General features: G+C 36.0%; 1 protein-coding gene across 1 annotated transcript in view; it reads right to left on the reverse strand.

The window, feature by feature from the left end:
• The window catches only part of LOC150100021 (uncharacterized), a 266,152-nt gene that overhangs the window by 33,441 nt on the left and 211,345 nt on the right, over positions 1 to 21,366 (reverse strand). The window contains exons 13-14 of the mRNA XM_090403196.1: positions 20,236 to 20,342; positions 1,445 to 1,625 (exon numbers count right to left, since the gene is read on the reverse strand). Coding sequence (XP_090259322.1) covers positions 1,445 to 1,625; positions 20,236 to 20,342 — 288 coding nt within the window. The remainder of the gene's footprint in view (positions 1 to 1,444; positions 1,626 to 20,235; positions 20,343 to 21,366) is intronic.

A 21,366-nucleotide genomic window follows, 5' to 3' on the forward strand; every position in this document is an offset into this window, starting at 1 on the left:
TTGATTAAATAAATTATCTTGTTCTTTAAATGTAAACAACAACAAAACATTGCACCTAGAAGTAAGCAGAAGATCAAAATGCTTGTTTGAAATTGAGGTGTTCTACATTTATACATTATGTGTATTTGTGATCACTTTGATGTAACCTTGAAAATATCTCAGTAACTACAGGGAAATATCAGTGATAAAACATTTGCTTTCTTATCTGTTATGTTGTGATAAGCCATTAAACTTTCATGGCATTACTTATTTACTTGCTATACAATAGTGAATGTAGTATTTTGATTATTCAATACAGTAGCCTAAACTACATGCTAAAACTGGACGTGACATCATGGAAGTATAATATTACATCTATTTCAAACAAGCAAAATTATTTATATATATATATACATGGCCGTCTGCAGAAAATTTTCCTGGGGAGGGGGGGGGGCAAAGCTTGGAGACAAATAATTACGTCAACAAATTATTTAATTATTATTTTTTTTGGGGGGGGGGTAATTTTTTTCACAAGTAGATTATAAAATACAGTATTACATCAATACAAAAACACATACATAATGTATATAAAGTTACAATATTAAGGAAACAAGAATTAATATATATATAATAATAATTTCAATAATCACGTATTGTATAAGAATTGAATTCTCCATCTATCGTTTGCAAACTTATTGATGCCATTGATAAATTTATAATTTACACTTCACTCAGTGATTCACTAGACAAAGAGGGCGAGCGAACTGGTCGCTGTTCACAACAGTAATGAATATTTTTTTCACAAATCAGAAAGAGATGAACCAAAAACTGGAACACGTGTTTTATTGGTGCAATAGATGGAACATGTGTTCAATGGTTACCCTGCCAAAGGCCAAAACCGGCCAACTTGTAATAAAATTTTAAGGTAGACAAAGCATCCCATGGTCGAGTGTAAGGTTACATATCTCAATCAATTGTGGAATTTTTTACTAGATCCGAGGAGGGGGGAGAGAAGTGTCCCCCCCCTCTGGATGCCCATGTGTATATTATTTAGTATTTAATGACTAGAACACCAAGAATTAAAAAATAAAAGCAGATTTTATTTGCATGACTAGTTTCGTCTTTTACAGATTTCTTTAGGTGCAAAAAACCCATAGAAATAACTATGTTTTTCTATTTCTATTTTATTTCCATGTTTTTTGCACCTGAAGAAGTGTGTGAAAGACGAAACTAGTCATGCAAATAAAAAAATGTGCTTTTATTTTTTTAATTCTTGGTGTTCAGTCATTAAACACTAAATAAAATGTTTTATTTTTTTTAATTCTAGGTGTTTTAGTTATTAAATACTAAATAAAATGTACTCAAACCAAGTAAATCGATCTATAAACATATATATATATATATATATATATACACACACACACAGAGAGAGAGAGAGAAAATAAATACATTTTACTCAGTTTACCTTGCTTGCTACCTGGTCGTACACAGCTACCAATGACAGTGTTGAAAAGCATTTGCTGCCTTAAAAACACTAGAATCTGAGGTACATGAGTGGGGTGTGTGAATGGAATTGCTGAAACTAGAACACCCTGAAGATCATTATCTGCATTGAGGAAATAGCAATGATGCTGATCTGGCAAGGTCTAAAAGCAAAATATGCAAAACATGTTATCAACAAAAACTGCAGTGTTTTTATATATAATGAATACTATAAATAATATAGCATTATTTACAAAAACTAATGAACATAAACATAGTAAAATTTCACATATAGATACAGGAAAATATTTTTTCCTGTATAAAGGAAACCATAGAACAAGTTAACGGTTTTAATTAGTTAGGAGCATATTTAACTTCAGATTTAAATGACATAGCAACAATAAAACACAGACTCTCCACAGCATGGTCAATGATCAATAAACTGAATAAAATTTGAGAAAAACAAAAAATTCTCACAACTCTAAAAATAAAATTATATGAAAATATAATACTACCAACAGCTCTCTACAGGGCAGAAACTTGGATCTAAAAAAAAAAGCAGAAAGGAAACTATTGACTTTCCTTTCTTCAGGAAATTCAATAGAATTAATTGAACAGAACATAAAACAAATGCACAATTGCTGCAAGTTTTGAACATCCCTAACTCAACAATTCTTAATATAGTTAAAAAGCAGTAATTCCATTGGTTTGGCCACATTGTGCGAATGGAACCAGACAGACTGACAGACTTCCTTGCCTGATATTTGAAGGCACTATGGAAGGTACAAGACCCAGGGGAAGACCAGTCCTTAGAACTGCATTGAACTTTCAAAGCTGTTGGCATATGAAGGAGCTTGCTTTGGACAAAGAAAAGTGGAAGGCTCTTATCAATGTGGGACCCAAACTGTCTTGAAGATGAGAGAAAGAGAAATAAAGACTACTACTGCAAGAAACTAGGAACTATAAGAAATCTATTTTCTTTAAAAGTGATTATACTGCTTTGTTTACTGCTATTGAATTATTATTTAATTTTGGCTATTTAAACGAGCTTTTCACTATTCACTTGGTTCCCTAATGATACTAGCAGTAGTCCTTGTACAAACATCCTATGTTACAATTGATAATATAGCAGACTCTCACTGCAGCACACTCCTAGGAAAATTACAGAAATTATTTATTATAGAAAATAAGAAATTCAATAAAGGAAATTCACTACAATTTGTTAGAGTGAATTTCCTTTAGTACAACACTGTTGACTTTTCAGCAGTTTGTTACAGTAAGTGAGTCAATGTAATGGCATTTGCTATAGTGAGAGAGATGGCTGCATTTGATTATACTATACTATACCATCATAATATACATGTATTATGTATAATTTGGATAGCTAAGCCCATCATCCATTCAACATGCAGGTAGATATTTCATAATGGGATATAATGGGAAGGTTAGGACTGGACACAGGGGCAGAAGCCTCAGTTGCTTCTCCATATTATTTATAGGCTATGTGGAGGGATTTCTCCTGAATGTAATGGCTCCTGAATTTCTCCTGAATGTAAAAGCCTTTATGTGACAAGCTCACATAAAGGCTTTGACCTTTATGTGAGCTTGTCACCATTTATATATACATATATGTTCATTTGAAGATTTACTCAGTTTGATAACATATTCTATAATATTGAATGACTTGAACCGAGGTTAAAATAAAAACTTTATTTGCATGACTAGTTTCGTCTAAAACTAGAACGTCTTCAGGTGCACAACTGATAAATACCATCAAAACTGGAAAGGAAACAGTATTTTAAAAAACAAAACTAAGAGACATATCAAACAAATTGAAGAAATTACAGCTTACAGTTTCAAAAAGACAGCCAAAGTTTGTTCTTTTTAAAACTGTAATCTCTACAGTTTGTTTGATATGTCTCTTAGTTTTGTTTTTTAAAATACAATTTCCTTTACAGTTTTGATGGCATTTATCGGTTGTGCACCTGAAGAAGTCTAGTCTTAGACGAAATTAGTTGTGCAAATAGTTTTTATTTTAACCTCGATTCAAGTCATTCAATATTATAGAATATATATATATATATATATATCCTTTACTTTTCTTATCTACCTACATGTTATACTGAGTGAAAGCTATTGTATAGCTAGAATAATTCATAAGTTATATCCATTAATTGTGTGCACTTTTTTTTTTAAGAAATGCATCATGTCTTCTCAAAGACAAGTAAGCTTAAAATTACCTTAAAATCAATAAAGTTATAAAAATCAGACTGTCATTTATTCTGTTGATTTCATTACTTTTCCTTATTGTTCCTACTTTGTAATGGATCAATTTACTCTAAACCTTATCTCATTATCATCATTAGTGTTCTGTCTCTTGACAGGTCCAGTGGTATATCTCAGCAAATTCTCTTCCCCCAATTTCCTCTGTCTCTTGCTTCCTCCTTCATTTCTTGATAGCCTCTTGTGCCCATTATATCATCAGGCATCATTAGTCGTCTTCTTCCTCTTGGTCGCTTTCTTTCAATTTTCCCTTTTATCATTCTTTTCAGTAGGCTGTCTCCTCTTGATACATCCAGTCCTATCCAGTTATGTTTTCTTTGTCTTATGGTCTTTAGTAAATACCTTTCTTCTTCAACTCTTTGTAATACTTCTTCTTTGGTAATTTTTTCAGTCTACTTTATTTTCTCGTAGACAGGCTTATACGTTGGTTATGCATTAACAAATCACTTATGGAATTGACAATGTAGATGCGAATATAAATTAAATTACACTTTAATAAATATTTTCGATATTTCGGCAACGTCATGTTGCCATCTTCAAAAGGAACTTATAAAAAAAGTCCCTGCAAGTAAGCACTACAACATAGTAACTGAGAATGAAGTGATGAAGCTATTGTTCTCTTGTCCTGATGGTGCCCTCTAGCGGGCTAAGTAGGTGTTCTTGGCCGTTGAGCTGAAGGTCTGCTGATGTAACATAAAGAAAATGTGCCATTACGTCCCATAGTGCATGGCATTGATTCCCCCACATACAAATTAGCTAAACATTTGGCCAAAGAGCTCACACGTTATACTGGCAACACACCATCACACATAAAAAAAACTCAGCCCACTTCAAAGCCAGCATAGAAACCTTACACTCCAACATACTGACATAATGGTCAGCTTTGACGTCTCCTCCTTATTCACAAATGTCCCACTCAAGGAAACTTTAGAGCTAATCCAAGATAAATTTTCTTCCGATATCTCAGCCCTATTTCAGTTCACAATGAACTCAGGCTATTTCGTTTGGCAGGGAAAATTCTACAAACAAATAGAGGGGACAGCCATGGGTTCACCACTCTCCCCACCCTTGGCCAGTTTCTTTATGGAGACCTTTTGAAGAAAAAGTCTTAGCCTCTGCCCCACAAAAACCAACCATATGGCTTTGCTACGTTGATGATGTGTTTGCTATTTGGCCACATGGCTCTGATACACTCCTCTCCTTAACACACTTAAACAACCAACACCCCAGAATCAAGTTCATCCTGGAAAAAGAGGAAAACAACAACCTCCCTTTCCTAGACACACTAGTCACCCGCCAGCCTGATGGAACCTTGGGTTTCTCAGTTTATAGAAAACCCACCCATACAGGCAGGTACATTCACCAACAATCTACCCCCCCCCACAACAATATGGAGTGGTGAAAACACTATACAACGAGGCTAAACTAATCTGTTCTATTCTAACGACATGGCCCTAAACACGGAACTAAATCACATCCTCAACACTTTCTCAGCCAATGGCTACCCCCCCCCCAAAAAAAATATTGAAACCTACAAATCTCCCCACCCCTCCACAACAAGGATTACTCTAAATTCATCACCATTCCCTACATCCGAGGCACCTCGGAAAAAATTACCAGAATCTTAAAAAAACATGACTTGACCTCCTGTTACAGACCATACAGAAAATTGGCATCCCTTATCAGCTCCACTAAAGACCAACAACTTCCCCTAGACCTACCTGGTGGATACCAGGTCCCTTGCAGCTGAAAACTGTCTTACTTTGCCAAACAGGCAGGACAGCGAATATCAGAATTTCGGAACACGAGGACTACATCTGTTTTCACAAGTACAGCCATTCTGGTCTTGCAGACCATGCTCTGGATACAATCCACAGAATACGGTGGAAGAAATCTACAGTAATACACCGTAGCAAATACAAATTCGAAAGACTATTTATGGAATCAGCTTAGCCCTAAGAAACTCTCCAAACCTCAACAAATTTGGTTGTATGAGACTGTCCCAAATTTGGGAGGGTTACATCAGCAGACCTTCAGCCCAACGGCCAAGAACACCTACTTAGCCCGATAGAGGGCACCATCAGGACTTTTAGGAGAACAATAGCTTCATCACTTCGTTCTCGGTTACTGTGTTACTGAGAACTTATAAAAAAAGGCAAGTGCCTATGTCCAAAAAACTAGCTCACCTCCTAAAACCACACAATATTAGAGTGACCTTTAAGCCAGTTGAAACCATCCAGAAATTTCTAAGATCACCAAAAGATTTCAATCCTTTCTACAAACATGCAGGAGTTTATAACATCCCTTGTTCCTGTGGTCTAAGTTATATTAGTCAGACGTCTAGAAGCTTCGAAGTGAGACAAAAGGAACACATCAGCTATGTTAGAAACAACAGGCAAAATGTTTCTGGCCTTTCTTCCCACTTCTCTACAACCAACCACATTATCAAATGGAATAAAAGTCTTATGCCATATATACCGAAGAAAACTACCGTTCCAGAATCTTCAAAGAAGCTGCTACAGTCACCCATTCCACAAATAACCTCAACAGGAACCAAGATTTAATCCTACCAGATATATGGAAGACTTTAATTAGATCAATAAACACACAAGAAATGAACTTCAGTGCAAACTACAAAATGCATCTCAACAAGTAACACAGCACTGCTTTGAATCTGCACTCTATTTTTAATTTTATGAATAGTCAGATGGCTATAACTGTATAGTATGAACTATTACTAATAATTTCTCTTTTCTTTGTGTTTTAAACTTTAAGTTACCTGAAGATGTAAGTAAAACAACTTACAAAACTTGTTGGGTTCTTTTATTAATTCACTGTCTTTTATGTAGCTTATTAAAAAAAATGTGGTCCAATTACTAGAATATGCCACGTGAAGTAAATCATGTATCCGCGACACTCGTATTGTTTCATGTGCACTACTATTTTGTTATTGAAATAGAATTGTCACGAAAGCCGACAAAAACTAGTTGGTTTCATCGGCTTCATCGTCGGTTTCGTGAGTAATTAAATTAGTTATTCACCTACACTTGACTAATATCTAAATAATAGTTAATTTCCATTCAGGTGGCAAAATATTCTGGAGGTTGTTAAAGAAGCTTAGAAATGGAGGAAAGAGTGCTGTAAAAGGAGTTAGAGATGATAAAGGTGACATGAAAACTGGAGAAAAAGATATCCTTGAAGAATGGAGTAATTATTTCGAGAAATTGCTAAATGAAAAAAATGAAAATGAAACAGTAATAGCATAGCACAGTGGTAAAAAACACTCAACAGGCATACAGTCAGGAATACATATCCATACTTGAAGTAAAAAAAGCCATCAAAGGCTTGAAATTGGAAAGGCAGCAGGAGATATTATTAGATGCTATTCAACCAGAAATGCTGAAGCATAGTGGAATAAAAGTCTTACAGTGGCTGCACTGCATAGTTCAGAAAACCTGGACAGAGGAACAAATTCCTGATGACTGCAGTAGAGCTCTCATAGTACCCATATATAAAAAGGGAAATAAAACTGAATGCGAGAATTACAGAGGTATTTCCCTACTGAGTATTCCTGGTAAGATATATACAAGTATACTGGAGAAATGGTTGATAAGAATTGTGGAAGAAAAGCTTGGTGAAGAACAAGCCGAATTCAGGCCAAATAGAGGTTGTCAGGATCAGATCTTCACTTTACGACAAATAGTTGAGAAATCATGGGAATATAACAAAGATCTATTTTTAAGTTTTGTAGATCTGGAAAAGGCATATGACAAGGTGCCAAGAGAGAAGCTATTCAATACTCTACAGTTATATGGTGTCAATGGGGCCTCATATCAAGCAATACTTAGTCTTTATTTGAGTTGTAAGTCAGCAGTTAGAATTGAAAGAAGTACAGGAAGATATTTTAATGTTAAATCTGGTGTGAGACAAGGATGTACATTATCCCCTCTGTTATTCATTATCTATATGGATCATAATATGAAGAAAATTGGTATTAGACATGATATCAAAATTGGAGATGTTAATGTCAGCTCTTTGCTTTATGCGGACGATGTTATACTTATCAATAAATCCGCAACAAGTCTGCAAGATTCCCTGACTAAATTGAATAACTGTTGTAATAGATATGGCATGAAGGTCAACAATAAAAAGACAATGAAAATAGGCAGAATCGTTGAAAATGTCAACTGCGTTGAGAACGGAGAACCTGTGGAACAAGTAAAACATTTCACCTATTTAGGCACAATTTTTAGTGAAGATGGTAAATTAAATATGGAAAGAGACAACAGAATCAACAAAGCTGGTATTGTAGGAAGTCAATTGAATAAATTCTTTTGGAATAAGAGAGAAATTAGTCGGAACACTAAATTAGCTGTATACAAGACAGTATTCAAACCAGTTTTAACTTATGGATCTGAAAGATGGGTCAGAAGTAAAACACTTGACCAAAGACTAGAGACCGCAGATATGAGAATCCTGAGAAAGATTAGAGGTGTGAACAGATGGCATCAATGGCAATATCATATTACAAACGACAATATTAGGAAAGAACTTGACATTGTCAGCATCCAGGAATGCGTTACCAGAGCTAATCTCAGGTGGTATGGTCATTTAAACAGAATGGGCGAGGAAAGATTAGCAAAACAAGTGTTCTCTGCCAGGTTGCAGGAAAACGACCCAGAGGAAGACCAAGATAGGTGGATTGATACGTTACAAAGTGCCTTACAGGACAGAAATATAAGATATAATACAATATAATATTGGAGTCTTGACAAGTAACAGACTGATCCGGAGGAAAATTGCAGATAGGAAGTTAGTAATGATGTAAATTTTTCATGTAATACTATCATATCCTGTACACTTCTTGAGGGTACATGACAGGAATTTGATGATGATATTTCTATCATCTAAGGCACCTTGTACAGTATCAATCCAACTATATGTTGGTCTTCCTCTGGGTCGTTTTCCTGCCAACCTGGCAGAAAACACTTGTTTTACTAATTTTTCCTCGCCCATTCTATTTAGGTTACCATAGGTTAGGTTTTTAGGTTACCTGAGATTAGCTGTGCTAACGTATTTATAGATGCGGACAATGTCAAGTTCTTTCCTAATACCCTCAAGGGGTGTACAGGATATGACAGTAGTACATGAAAAAATTACATCATTACTAACTTCCTATCTACAATTTTCCTCCAAATCAGTCTGTTATTTGTCAAGACTCCAACATTATCAGTTCTTATATTTCTATCGAAAGTTTATTTTTCACTTGGTTAGAGTATAATAAAATTAGTTTAATCCTTTATCCAAGTGTGAGCAAACTTTGTTTGCTCACACTTGGATAAAGTTGCTCGCACCTGAAAGTATTTGCTCGCACCTGAAAGTATCTTCAGGATTGGGGTAAGGTGGCTTGCTCCACCTTTGCAACGAGTTGCCCTGGTGTTGTACCACCTTACCCCAGTCCTGAAGATACTTTCAGGTGCAAACTTTGTTTGCTCACACTTGGATAAAGGATTAAACTAATTTTATTATATTTCTATCGCCTAAGGCACTTTGTATCGTTTCAATCAACCTATATCTTGGTCTTTCTCTGGGTCGTTTTCCTGCCAACCTGGCAGAGAACACTTGTTTTGCTAATCTTTCCTCGCCCATTCTATTTAAGTGACCATACCACCTGAGATTAGCTCTGCTAACGCATTCCTGGATGCTGACAATGTCAAGTTCTTTCCTAATATCCTCATTTTTAATATGATATTGCCATTGATGCCACCTGTTCATGCCTCTAATCTTTCTGAGGAATCTCATATCTGCGGTCTCTAATCTTTGGTCAAGTGTTTTACTTCTGACCCAGCTCTCAGATCCATAAGTTAAAACTGGTTTGAACACTGTCTTGTATACAGCTAATTTAGCGTTCCGACTAATTTCTCTCTTATTCCATATGAATTTATTCAATTGACTTCCTACCATACCAGCTTTGTTGATTCTGTTGTCTATATCCATATTTAATTTACCATCTTCACTAAAAATCGTGCCTAAGCAGCTGATATGTTTTACTTATTTCACAGGTTCTCCATTCACAACGCAGTTGACATTTTCAATGATTCTGCCTATTTTCATTGTCTTTGTCTTTTTATTGCTGACCTTCATACCATATCTATTACAATAGTTAATCAATTTAGTCAGCAGGGAATCTTGCAGCCTTGTAGCGGATTTATTTAGAAGTATAACATCGTCCACATAACCCAAAGAGCTGACATTAACTTCTCCAATTTTGATATCATGTTTAATACCACTTTCCTTCATAATGTGATCCATATAGATAATGTACATCCTTGTCTCACACCAGATTTAACATTAAACCATCTTCCTGTACTTCCTTCAATTCTAACTGCTGACTTACAACTCAAATAAAGACTAAGTATTGCTCGATATGATGCCCCATTGACACCATATTACTGTAGCGAACTGAATGGCTTCTCTCTTGGAACCTTGTCATATGCCTTTTCCTGATCTACAAAACTTAAAAATAGATCTTCCCATGTTATATTCCCATGATTTCTCAACTATCTGTTGTAAAGTGAAGATATGATCCTGACAGCATCTATTTGACCCGAATCCAGCTTGTTTCTCACCAAGGTTTTCTTCCACAATTCTTCTCAACCGTTTCTCAAGTATACTTGCATATATCTTACCAGGAACACTCAGTAGGGAAATACCTCTGTAATTCTCACATTCAGTTTTATTTCCCTTTTATATATATGGGTACTATGAGAGCTCTACTGCAATCATCGGGAATTTGTTCCTCTGTCCAGGCTTTCTGAACTATGCAGTGCAGCCACTGTAAGACTTTTATACCACCATGCTTCAGCATTTCTGGTTGAATATCATCTAATAATATCTCCTGCTGCCTTTCCACATTTCAAGCCTTTGATGGCTTTTTCTACTTCAAGTATGGATATGTATTCCTGACTGTATGCCTGTTGAGTGTTTTTTACCACTGAGCTATCACTGCTTGTTTCATTTAGCAATTTTTCGAAGTACAGGTATTCCTTGCTTAACGCGGAGAAATTAATTGCGGCAATCCCTTGATATCTTACATGTATTGGAAAATACCAGGGGGCAGAGAGTGCTGGACCTAGTAATTGCAACTGAGAATGTAGCTGTAACGAACATGACCATGTTGCCACCAATTGGTGAGAGTGACCATAAGGTCATGACTTGGGAGGTGGCTAAAGGAGTCGAATTTACAATTAAGACAGGGTACATGTGGAATTAACGGGCTGGTAAGTATGACAAGCTTAGGTGTGTGCTTGGCTCAATGCCATGGCATGTAAAACTGCAAGGGCTGGATGTTGATAGTGCATGGGAGGTGGTTAAGAACTGTTTGCAGGAGGCAATGGTTGACTGTATACCAAGAGTCCGAATAATAAATCAGGTAGGGGTTAAATGGATGAATAACACTATTAAGCTTGAGCTGCAAAAAAAGAAACAATTGTGGAGGGAATTTAAGGAGAAGGGTGACCATCAGGTGCATGAACAGTATAAAGCTCAGGCCAGGATGGTAACAAGGGTGGTAAGAAAAGCAAAAGCAGATTACGAAAGGAAATTGGCCATGCAGGCTAAAGAGAATCCCAAACAGTTTTTTCAATATGTTGCAAGTAAAAGGAAAAATGCTCATGGTAGAATGATCTTAAAAAATGCTGAGGGTAGGGAGGTAACTGAATCAGTCGATGTTGTGGAATTACTGAGCGAGCACTTTGCAAGAGTATATCATCCAGGTGGTGACTTTGCGGAAATGGAAGAACCAACAGCTTATACTGGAATTGTGATGAACGAGGTAGAGGTAACTAGTCTATTACAGAACCTCAATGTCAATACATCTGTGGGATTGGATGGTATACCAGCTCGTGTCGTACGTGAAGCGGCCAAAGAATTGTCAGTGCCCTTGACCTTTTTGTTTAATTTGAGCCTCAGGACTGGGTCAGTCCCAAGGGGGTGGAAAGAGGGGAAAATAGTTCCACTGCACAAAGGTGGTTCCAAGGCTGCTGTTGAAAATTACCGGCCAATCAGCATAACAGGAATCATTATCAAGGTCTTAGAGAAAATAGTCAAGAGGAAAATACAAGATTGGATAGAAGAAAATGGGATACTGTATCGGGGACAGCATGGTTTTGTGAAGGGTAGGTCATGCCTCAGTAACTTGGTCATGCCTCAGCTCACGTATTATAACACAGTGACGGCTGAACTGGATAAGGGTAATGGGTTTACAGTGATTCTGCTGGACCTTGCTAAGGCCTTTGACAGGATACCACATGGAATTCTAATCAGTAAATTGCAGCATATGGGAATGGACATAGGGTTGGTGAGATGGATAAGAGGGTGGTTGACGGAGAGATATCAGAGAGTGGTTTACTCAGGAGTAGAGTCCACAAGACGGCCTGTGACTAGTGGTGTACCACAAGGATCTGTTCTTGGACCACTGCTGTTTAATTTGTTCATAAATGATATAGGAAAGGATCTGAGAGGAACAGTTCATTTGTTTGCGGATGATGCGAAGTTGGGTAGGGCAATAGTGAATGCAGATGACGTCAAAATTTTGCAGGATGATTTGGATAGATTGGAGGTCTGGGCTAGGGAGAATGGTTGTCAATTTAATGTGGCAAAATGTAAGGTTATGCATTTTGGGGTGAAAAGATTGGAGGCAGTTTACTGCATTGGTGGAACTGTGCTCCAGGAAATTGATGAGGCACGAGATTTAGGAGTGTTGGTGGATAAGGAATTGAAATTTAGGGGACACATTGCAAAAGTGGCCAAATCAGCTCATCAAATCACTTGGTTGCTGAAGAATACGTTGACAAGCAGAGACAAGCAGGTTATTGTTCCTCTGTATCGAGCCTTGATAAGACCTCATCTCGACTACTGTGCTCAGATTTGGTCACCTAGGTTTCTTCTTGATGGGGAGGAGGTGGAGAGGATCCAGAGACGAGTGACCAAGATGATAGCAGGTCTGTGGAATGAACCGTATGAGAACAGGTTGAAGATTTGTGGGTTGCAAAAATTGGTTGATAGGCGGAGGAGGGGAGATATGATTGAGACATTCAAATTACTGAAGGGTTTCTATAAAATTAATTCAGAAGATATTTTTGAGAACAGGGCTGGTTGTGGGAGGATTAGGGGACATCCATGGAAACTGGGCAAAAGTGTGGTTAGTAAAGGTGTTAGAGCTGGGTTCTTTACTTTTAGAGTAGTGAATGAGTGGAATGTGCTCCCTGAGTCTGTGGTGGATGCTGTTACAGTGAATGAGTTTAAGGCGAGGTATGATAGATACTGTATGAATGTCGAATAGTTGTGATGAAAATGATTTGGGGCCTCCCTCGATGAGTCTAATAACTCCCTGGAGTTGCCCGTAATAATAATAATAATAATAATAATAATATACGCGGCAAGAGTTTTGATTAACACGCCTTTAAATTTATCACGCAATATCATGCTCGCGCCATGAGGATTCTAGCCTCGTGATCATCCAAATTTTCTTAATGAATCTGTGTGAGAATGTGAAAGTTTTATTTTTCCCACCAAATACGACATCAATGCTACAACCCATGGACATGGGCATCATTGAAACTTTCAAAGCCAATTTTCTTAAAAAAAGACATTCTCAAAGGTAGTAGAAACAACAAAGGGAGAAAATGCTATTACGCTCCACAAATTCTGGAAAAAAATTTAATGTTAAACACACAATTGAGAACATTCGTGACTCGTGGGAGCAAGTGTCTTCTAGTTGCATGAAAGCTGTTTGGAAAAACCTTCTGCCAGAATGCACTAATGACTTAGGTTGTCTTCAAAATCCTGTGAACAACGTGGTCAAAGAAATCGTTGCAATTGGTGATGACCTTGGTTTTGATAGTGTTGATGCAGATGTTTAAAGAATTATTGGATTCAAATTCAAAAGATTTCAGTGACAAATCTTGAAACTGAACAACGCACATATGAAGACAATGAACAAATGTAATGTGAAGATGTGGTTCCAAAGGAAATAACAGTCAAAGAACTGGATGGAATATTTTGCAGTTTAGAATCGCTTAAGCAGCAAGTAATGGATACGGGTCCAGATGTTAATCGAAGAATGCTTGTTTGCCGAGGTCTGGAGAGTCATTTTGCTCTTATTGTAGAATTTATGCCTATAAGAAAAAAACTAAAACTGTTCAAACGACTTTTTATAACTTACTACATGAAAAAAATTACATCATTAATCCTATCTACAATTTTCCTCCAAATCAGTCTGTTACTTATCAAGACTCCAACATTATCAGATCTTATATTCTATTGTCTAAGGCACTTTGTACCGTATCAATCCACCTATATCTTGGTCTTTCTCTGGGTCATTTTGCTGCCAACCTGGCAGAGAACACTTGTTTTGCTAATCTTTCCTCGCCCATTCTGTTTAAATGACCATACCACCTGAGATTAGCTCTGCTAACGCATTCCTGGATGCTGACAATGTCAAGTTCTTTCCTAATATCCTCGTCTTTAATATGATATTGCCATTGATGCCATCTGTTCATGCATATAATCTTTCTCAGGACTCTCATATCTGTGGTCTCTAGTCTTTGGTCAAGTGTTTTACTTCTGACCCAGCTCTCAGATCCATACGTTAAAACTAGTTTGAACACTGTCTTGTATACAGCTAATTTAGTGTTCCGACTAATTTCTCTCTTATTCCATATGAATTTATTCAATTGACTTCCCACCATACCAGCTTTAGTGATTCTGTTGTCTATTTCTATATTTAATTTACCATCTTCACTAAAAATCGTGCCTAAGTAGCTGAAATGTTTTACTTGTTCCACAGGTTCTCCATTCACAACACACTTGACATTTTCAATGATTCTGCCTATTTTCATTGTCTTTGTCTTTTTATTGCTGACCTTCATACCATATCTATTACAACAGCTATTCAATTTAGTCAGAGAATCTTGCAGACTTGTAGCGGATTTATTTAGAAATATAACATCATCCGCATAAAGCAAAGAGCTGACATTAACATCTCCAATTTCTATCTCTAATACCAGTTTCCTTCATAATGTGATCCATATAGATAATGAATAACAGAGGGGATAATGTACATCCTTGTCTCACACCAGATTTAACATTAAACCATCTTCCTGTACTTCCTTCAATTCTAACTGCTGACTTACAACTCAAATAAAGACTAAGTATTGCTTGATATAATGCCCCATTGACACCATATAACTGCAGCGTATTGAATAGCTTCTCTCTTGGCACCTTGTCATATGCCTTTTCCAAATCGACAAAACTTAAATAGAGATCTTTGTTATATTCCCATGCTTTCTCGACTATTTGTCATAAAGTGAAGATCTGATCCTGACAGCCTCTATTTGGCCTGAATCCAGCTTGTTCTTCACCAAGCTTTTCTTCCACAATTCTTCTCAACCGTTTCTCAAGTATACTTGCATAGATCTTGCCAGGGAACACTCAGTAGGGAAATACCTCTGTAATTCTCACATTCAATTTTATTTCCCTTTTTATATATGGGTACTATGAGAGCTCTACTCCAATCATCGGGAATTCGTCCCTCTGTCCAGGCTTTCTGAACTATGCAGTGCAGCCTCTGTAAGACTTTTATACCACCATACTTCAGCATTTCTGGTCGAATATCATCTACTCCTGCTGCCTTTCCACATTTCAAGCCTTTGATGGCTTTTTCTACTTCAAGTATGGATATGTAATCCTGACTGCATGCCTGGTCAGTGTTTTTTTACCTCTGTGCTGTCATCACTGCTTGTTTCATTTAGCAGTTTTTCAAAGTAATTACTCCATACTTCAAGGATATCTTTTTCTCCCGTTTTCATGTCACCTTTATCATCTCTAACTCCTTTTACAGCACTCTTTCCTCCATTCCTAAGCTTCTTCAACAACCTCCAGAATATTTTGCCACCTTCTTGATATTTATTTTCTATATTTTTGCCAAAGTCCTCCCATGATTTTTGTTTAGCTGGTTTTACGCAGTTTTTAGCATTCTTGCACTTTTCTCTGTATTCTCTAAGAGCACAAGCTGACTTATTTGCCAGTAACTTTTGATATGCTTCTTCTTTTCCTTCACTGCCTCTTTAACTTCCTGTGTCCACCAGGGAGTTCTGATTTTTTTATCCTTGGAGACAACCTCACCACATGCCTCTCTGGCAGAATCAATCAATGTTTTCTTCAGAGTTTGCCACTGAATCTCCAAGGTTTGATTCCTGTTCTCAAACTCTTTCATTTTTTCTTCAATAATCTTTGTGTATTTTAGTCTACAGTTCACATCTGAGAGCTGCTCAACTTTTATTCGCTTTAAAACTTTCTTACATGTTATTCTTTTCAATATGAAATTCAATTTTATCCTGCTCAAGACTAAATAGTGATCACTTCCAATTTCAAATCCTCTGTACACTCTGGTGTCCTGCACCAGGGAGAAAACATCACTATCAACAATAACATAGTCAATGAGACTTTTCTTATTCCTAGCCTCTTCTCTCCATGTGAATTTGTGCACATTTTTATGTTGGATCATGGTGTTAGTAATAACCAGTCCATGTCCTGAGCAGAAATCCAACAGATATTTGCCATTATTATTAGCTTTGCTCTTTTCTCCAAATTTTTCCAAAATATTTTTGTATGTCTCACAATCATTTCCTACTCTGCTATTTAGATCCTCATCAAGGACCAACTTTTCCTTTTTCATTGTGTCAGTTGCTAAATAAAAAAAAAAATAAATAAATAAAAAAAAAATGTAGGTACAAGTATTTATTAAACATTTATTTTGCATTCATTTTTTATCTTTCCTAAAAGAGTACCATATAAAACGAACTATTAGTACAGTAATCGATCAGGGACGAATTGTACTTTTTACCGATTATTAGATTTGATTAACATGATTTTGATATACGCAGTAACATTGAGGGATTAATTAACCGTGTTAATTGAGGGATACCTGTAATTACTGCATATTTCAAGGATATCTTTTTCCCCTGTTTTTATGTCACCTTTATCATCTCTAATTCCTTTTACAGCACTCTTTCCTCCATTTCTAAGCTTCTTCAACAACCTCCAGAATATCTTACCACCTTCTTGATATTTATTTTCTATGTTCTTGCCAAAGTCCTCCCATGTGCTTTCAGATTTGTTCCAGTAGCTGACTTTTCACTGTTTGACCTGGTTCCCGGGCAAAAACAACGGGGGCCTTGTTTAACCAGGCAACGCTCCAGCCGGCATGAAATTTTGTCATGTTGTACCATCATTTTGCATTTTGGTTTAAGCCAATAAGAATATAATTTGGGTGGCTAAATTCCAAATTGCCAGCCCATCCTCGTTCGTTCTGTATCCAGGTAGATACCCAACAGGGTGCACCACGAGAAGGTGAGGATTGGACATTAGGCCAGAAGCCCTGGTCGCATTCCTTTAAAGGTTATGTGAAGGTCTCCTCTCAGTTATACAGCTTTGACCCTTAAACACCCCTTGACCCTTCCATGTATATCTTCTTCTCTTTGGAAGTTTGAATCAAGTATTACCGATAATTAGTTTGTGTCTTTTACAAAACTCTATAAGTCTTTTGCCTCTCTCATTCCTTTTTTCCAAGACCATATTTTCCTGGTATTCCCTACTCTACCTTTTCACCTACCAGTGCATTCCAGTTTCCCATTCCGGATGGTATACCTTTTAGTTCTGCCTTCTTCCATTTTTTCTTCTATTTGATTATATATCTCTTCTACTTCATTTTCATCATGGTCACCTGTGGGCATATATATATATATATATCTGTATAATCATTATGTAAACAGGCTTTGCTTTCAGTTTAATCAGAATCACCCTGTGACTTTTATATATTGTTTATTTCTACATTCAACACAAATGCTACTCCATTCCCCCCCCCCCCCACATGTTCTACAGGAATATATAATTCTATAACCCTCACTTTCAAAATCTCCTATATCTTCTCATCTAACTTCACTTAGACCAACCACATCCAATTCATTCCTATCAATTTCTTTCTTCAAGTTCTCTAATTTACAGCTCTCAACATTGCTCTTACATTCCAAGTTGCCACTTGTACAGTTTCTATCTTATTCTCTCCTGGATGTCTTATTTTATTCCTATTTTCCTCAATACTTGGGATCCCATCCTCATTGTCCATATGGGGGTGGGGGGGGGGGGTTTCATTGCACTTTTCAAACTTTCAAATATTATTCTTGTTATCATATTTTGTAGACAACAAAAAAGGAATTCTACATTATAATTTTACTATCTGTTAGGTTTTTATTTTATTTTTTGCTTTTTTAATTAATGTCCTTATTTTCTGGATCCACATTTGATGAGTGCGACATTTCAACTCTTTTATGTATGCCTTGCATAATAGGTTGGGATATTTCAATATATGCTTTGCCATTTCAAATAATCAACATGCAAATCTGTTATATGAAATTTTGAGGGGATGGTATGAATATGTATGTATAAAGCTCCTAGAGCTGATGGAGTATCGGTGGCATTATTGAGAACATCTGAGGTTGATGATGTCGTGTGGGATTCCTCCCAATTTTCCTCATCCATCTCTTAGGACTGGCTGAGTCCTCACATGAGGGATTTTAAGCATGTTATTTTCTGACTGTAGATCCGTGTGTACTCAGGGGCCAGTTTGCCTGTTCTGAGGGACGAAAAATCCAAGTTTCTGGGTGAAAAAAACCCTTCTATCTCCATATGAGACCAGCTAACTCACCTTTAGTTGAACAACAAAGACACATTATAAGGGTATTTCTGTCCATTTTGAGAATGATGAACAGGTTAAAGGAGGCAATGGTTTAAAAAACTGATGAAGTTGAGAAAATGTAATGAAAGGATGGGTGATGATACTGAAAATTAGTATATCAAAATAAAGCTTCAAGCTATATTGTTTTTTATTTATTTTTATTTATTGGTGAGGTATCTCTTTTGGATGCAAATCTATCAAAATGAAGACTACTTTCAGAACATCCCTTGTATTTGATCAGTAGGAATGTACAGTAGGAGGTGGAGATGATGATAGATAAGGAGCTGAAATTTAAGATCCACGAGGAACATGAGGCTTACCAGGCCACAGATTGCTGTGTGTAGAAATGGTCACCAATTTTCTAGACAATGAAGAATGAAAATAATATTGGGCTTCTGGAATGTTAGGTATGAGGACATACTGAGAAAATATCATTCTTCAGAACCTGGTAGACAAAAGGAAGAATGATATGATTCAGATGCATAAGTTGGTGAGGAATATGTACTAAATTAATATAAAAGAAAATTTTCATAGAGTGGTGGAAGAAGAGAAAAAGGGACAGAATAAGAAACCATACCTAGAAGTTTTATAAGAAAAAAAAAGGGAAGAGCACATTTTTTCTTGGATAGTGGTTGATAAGCAGAATGCATTAACCAAGAATGTGGTGAATACAGAAACAGTAAACAGCTTTAAAGCATAGTTTGATGAGGAAATGTGTTTGAGAGTAATAATCTACGATGGATCTATAACAATGATCTGACAAAAATAATTAGCAAAACAATATGTAAACTTTTAAAAAGTAGGCCACATTTTGTCCAAAATTGTCGTTAACTTGATACCAGTTATGCGTATGATAAAATTCTTACTTCTTTTTTAAAAGATTCTATTTAAGATACATAATTTCTCTTAGAGAAATCTTCCAAACTGGTACATTGTCCTTAGGTTGGAAAGACCCAGTTCGAATTCCATCTAATACACAAAGGGCTTTTCAACTGAAACTAAGTTAGCTAGTCTCATATAAAAGTTGCAGGGTTTGCCCATCCTGAAAACTCATGTTTTTGCTGCCTTCATGATAGTTATCTTTTAAAATGTTCCCATATCTGTTATTTGTCTGCTTTGTCTTTTATTTTTCTGTCTCTAATGACACAAGTTAACTTATTTTCTAAGAACTATGTGATATTTTTTATCCAGGAATGCCTCTCCTATTCTTGCACTCAACCATATTTATTTATGGCTGAATCTTCAAAATTTACCACTTACTTTCTTAAGATTTAGTTTTTATTTTCAAACTCATTTTTTTCTCCAACAATATTTGTATACTGGAATCTACGGTTTACCTCTAAAAGCTGCTTTACTCTGATTTTTTTAAAACTTTCATATATATTTTCTTATCAATGTGATATTCATTTTAAAAATTAAATATTGTAGAAATTATAAATGTGAAATATGAAAAGTATAATTTCTGTTCGATATAATTCAAAAGCAAGTGTTCCTATATATAAATATTTTGCCATCAGCAAAATTAATGAAAGAATAAAAAAGTTTCTCAATATGAAAATTATTTTTACATATTTTGAATGCAGCAAATGATTATCAGGAAGTGAGCATCTTGTTTTTATTTCATGTATAACATAAAAAATCATATGTTGAAAACTAAACAACTGAAAAACATAATATTTTCAATGCATACTTACTACAAACAGACCCTGGTCATTCCTGTTTTCTAATTTACCTTTTGAAGTTTCTTTGATGATAACTGATAGCAGAGGCTGATTGGTAGACATATCTGTACATTCTATATCTGGAAATCATAAAAATTAATTGTGAGTGACGAATTTTTACTCGGCATATAATTACAGTATTTCAGGAGGCTCGGTTTATGCAACATTGCGTAGAAAACAAATAAGAAAATGTAATTTGGCAAAGTTATAACCAACTAACTTTGAGGAGCATGAATATTAATAAATAAATAGGATATATAAAATCTAGATTGTAACCATAAAAAGTTCACTCTTTTAATACTCTTTTACAGAATCAATAAGGAAAATCTAGCAAGCAATTTTTTTTGATAAAACTAGGTGCTAAATGAATAGTTTAAAACCAATGATAACCCAAAAATCTGCATAACAACAACTCCTTGCTGGAAAGACCTGGATTTAAATCCTGCCTAAAATGCAAGAAACAATAATATTTGTTTTTCATCTAAAGGTGAGTTAGTCAGCTCATATGAGGAAGGATCTTTATTCCAGCAAATATGATAAACTAACTAGAGAACAGATGCAATTACAGATACAGAAAACTATAGGATTGGGATTACCATCCTATCATTACCAAAATTAGATTTATGAGAAGCCACATTATTTGCTATAACAGGCCATAAAAACAAATACAGAAAACTAAGATGGTATGTGATAACTATCCCATGTTTGCCTCATGGACTATGTCTCTGCTCTCCAGATCATGGGTTCGAATTACACTTCAGGCACATATGTTTGTGAATGCCTTCAGGTGAGAGATAAATTTTACTGCCTATTGGGAGGGGGGGGGGACTACCACTCTGCTTGAAAAAGTTCATGCTTTTTCTAAAGCAGGGTTTCCATGTTTTGACTCGTCCACAGTACTAATGTATGATGTTGAAAGTTTATTTTTCACTTGGTTAGACTACAATAAATTTAGTTTAATCCTCTATCCAAGTGTGAGCAAACAAAGTTTGCGCCTGAAAGTATCTTCAGGACCGGGATAAGGTAGTACAACACCAGGCAACTCGTTGCAAAGGTGAAGCAAGCTAACATCACTCCTATCTCAGTGTCTCCATGTCTGGGCCT

Source organism: Typopeltis vanoorti, chromosome 13 (assembly GCF_054136105.1).
Source record: "Typopeltis vanoorti isolate ZY-2024b chromosome 13, IOZ_Tvanoo_1.0, whole genome shotgun sequence".
Taxonomy (NCBI): Eukaryota; Metazoa; Arthropoda; class Arachnida; order Uropygi; family Thelyphonidae; genus Typopeltis; species Typopeltis vanoorti.